General features: G+C 36.7%; 1 protein-coding gene across 1 annotated transcript; it reads right to left on the minus strand.

Annotated features, from left to right (window-relative positions):
- Window positions 1-525: 525 nt before the first annotated feature.
- Obp99d (Odorant-binding protein 99d) lies at window positions 526-2,030 on the minus strand. Its single transcript, XM_067760506.1, has 2 exons — window positions 1,816-2,030; window positions 526-1,054 (listed from the first exon to the last, which is right to left on the minus strand). Exons 1-2 carry the CDS (start codon window positions 1,891-1,893, stop codon window positions 659-661), a joined length of 474 nt encoding a protein of 157 aa, XP_067616607.1. The 5' UTR covers window positions 1,894-2,030; the 3' UTR covers window positions 526-658.
- Between the last annotated feature and the right edge of the window lie 909 nt (window positions 2,031-2,939).

The raw sequence follows: 2,939 nt of genomic DNA on the forward strand, positions 1-2,939 counted from the left end.
AAAGTTCATAAAAGCTTCAAGTCTTATTATTCGAAATAGAAGCATTTGTAGGGCTCCATAAAATTGGATAGGATCAACAATCGCTATATAAACTCAAAAAGAGAGAGAAGGCGATAGGCGCCACCTACAGCTTAATACTTTTTTAAATGCATAAAACGCCGTCGACGCTTCCTACACTCTCTCTTCCACGACAACTTGCTGTCTATAATGATTCCTAGATGATAGATATATTTTGTTTTTTTAGCGAACCTATGCATTTAATCTTGCTTCAGAGTATTGAATTCAGGAGTTAGTTCTTTGTTTCAGCTGAAATATGAATAAATTATTAAATTTAGTTATAATTTGGTAAAAAAATATGGCACTTAGCGATATATGTAAGTAAGGCTAAAAGATTTCTTCGTTAATATATCTTTTCGATGAGCACCGGTAGGGTTCAAGCGAGATATTTCACGAAAATGAGCGAGCTTGATTTAACTTCCGGCAGAACCGCGTGTGAGTGAGGAAAGAAGTAATGTAAACAAAAAATATGTCTGAATTCGAACGATTATTCAGCTTTTATTTTAAAAAGAAGAGAAGAAGAAGAAAATTGTTTAACCGAACCAAGTTACCGTCATTCTTCTTATAAAGCACAACTTTTTTGGTTAGTTCATGCGCTCTCTTATGATTTCACACTTTTCATATATTCCTTTAACCAATTGCCCATATCACCTGCTGTCGCACAGCGATATGCTTCGTATGCCCATGAATCCAGATCGGTTTGTTTATGTAGCTGATTGCAATAGCCGATTACTACCATTACTTCATTTACTTGATTATGACTGATGAAAAATTTCGCCACTTGTTTGGGATTGTAACCAGCAGCGTCGGTCCACAACCACATTTTTGTTGCCATACATCGTACATAGGCGCTGGTTACTTGACCTTTCGCTTGGGTTTTATCCGACGCAAGAGCAGAAGTGTTTTTTTGTGCACAAATTACATGCGCTTCTTGTAGGCGACGTACAGGTTCTTTACAGGTGATCAGCGGTTTTAATGGCGTAGAGTTGGCGGCAAACTGTGTAAGAGAAAATTTCACATATGAATATATAATGTACATAACCTCTTTTTAAATATGGTAAATACATATGTAGATATGTTAAGTTTTAAGTGACTTTTTTGTGTTCCATCACGTCGAGTCCAGTTTAAATCTTCTTATATATTTCTCTTGTGAATAGTGGGCACGATAACGGTCGTGGTATATCGATTTGGCACTACGTTAAGGACCCGCTCCGTAAATATCGGGAATCCAATATGAGAACAGAACGTTTACAAATTGATTATCTGTCGCCTGTTAGATGCGTCCCATCTTTATTTCACACTTGCATCAAGCACAACTTTTGTCAGCACTGTTGCATTCTGCCTTTTGACGCCTTGACAACTGTAACATCGATGCACAACTATCCTCTGTCTTAACTTATATTGTAGCCAACTGATGCGAATTTAGTTCTTTGCTAGTAAATGTAAGCCAACATCTGGGTCCACTTCAAAGAATGCCGTCTTCTGTTCAAGCTAGTTTGCAGGAAACAGAGAGACACAAATCTGTCCTTTACGAGCCGCTTTTCGTAGAGCATCTACGACATATTCGTTGGTTGTAAGGCAGTCCTTGTTCAATACCTCTATCCACGTTTACCGGGAAAATTGCTGGATTTCGTCTAATTCTTCCACAGACGTTTGCGCTGTCATACTGAACATGCTGTCAAAATGCTGTCAAGGTCAGTTTGACTTATAATTTTTTTATAGGCAACAAACACTTGTTATCGAATTGCCAACACTAACCGTTAAATAAGACACCACTAAGCCGAAAATGATAGCTTCTTTTGTCATAAACATATTAATACTGTTATATTGATACATCTGTCATGTTACTGTCGCCACCGCAATTGAGTTTTGTGTTTACTTATGTAATTTCAAACAACTTTTTGAAAATACATACAACCACGTTTTAATTTCCGTTTGCTACTCATTTACTCGGACTTAATTTTCAATTAATTGTCTCGAGTGATTGTGTATTCGCTTTTATAGTTAGTTCATGTTCAGAAACAAATTAACAGCTATTCAAGTCAAAGATGATTGATTTAAGTAAGTGTTTAGATTTACTTATTTGGTGTTTTCTCATTCATTTCATTGAAATGTGTCACTATAAATGTGTCAAAGCAACGAATCGGGTGATATGAATGATATTCGCAAAAAAATGTGCACTTAATAGAGTGTAGATATATGAATATGTACATTAGGCTGGTTCTTATAAATCAAATACTTGATTTTTCAAGTCCAACCCGTTTAAATTGTAATACCAGGGTCAAAAATGTCATACATATATATAAACTTTGGTCCCGATTGGAAAGGGCTATGGAGAATGGCACAGCGGTGGAAATTCAGATTTTATATTTCGAGTCTTTATAGGAGGGGAGAGGTGAGGAAAGTGATTTCAAACCACGGACGCTACTCCGAAAGTGGTACCAAATATTCCTCAGTACAATAAAATGCTGGAAAATTTTAATGATTTTTATAGTGTCAGTTTAAAATCATAAAGCGATTGCGAGTGGAATATCACCCTATCTGGTCTGCCAGTTCAAAAACGCCCTACATCAGAATACGGTTGATATATCAGAATTTTTATCATAAACGCCTCATCTCTCGTCAAAATTGATTTACGATGCTCAGATAGGGCGTTTTTAAATAATGTTCCGAAGTAGGGCGTTCTTCAAACAATATCTGAAATAACCTGCTTTTTAAAAGTTTGCTGAGATAGGACGTTGTTGATCTGGGAGCCGAAATCGAGTGGTATTCCACTCAGAACTTGAATATACAATTTTCTAGAAATCAGTTATAAATGCAAGGCGCGATAACCTCCGAAGAGATTTTAGGCCGAGCTTCCGTCCCAATTTGCGTCGTGCTCC

This window comes from Eurosta solidaginis, chromosome 1, assembly GCF_040869045.1.
Source record: "Eurosta solidaginis isolate ZX-2024a chromosome 1, ASM4086904v1, whole genome shotgun sequence".
NCBI lineage: Eukaryota > Metazoa > Arthropoda > Insecta > Diptera > Tephritidae > Eurosta > Eurosta solidaginis.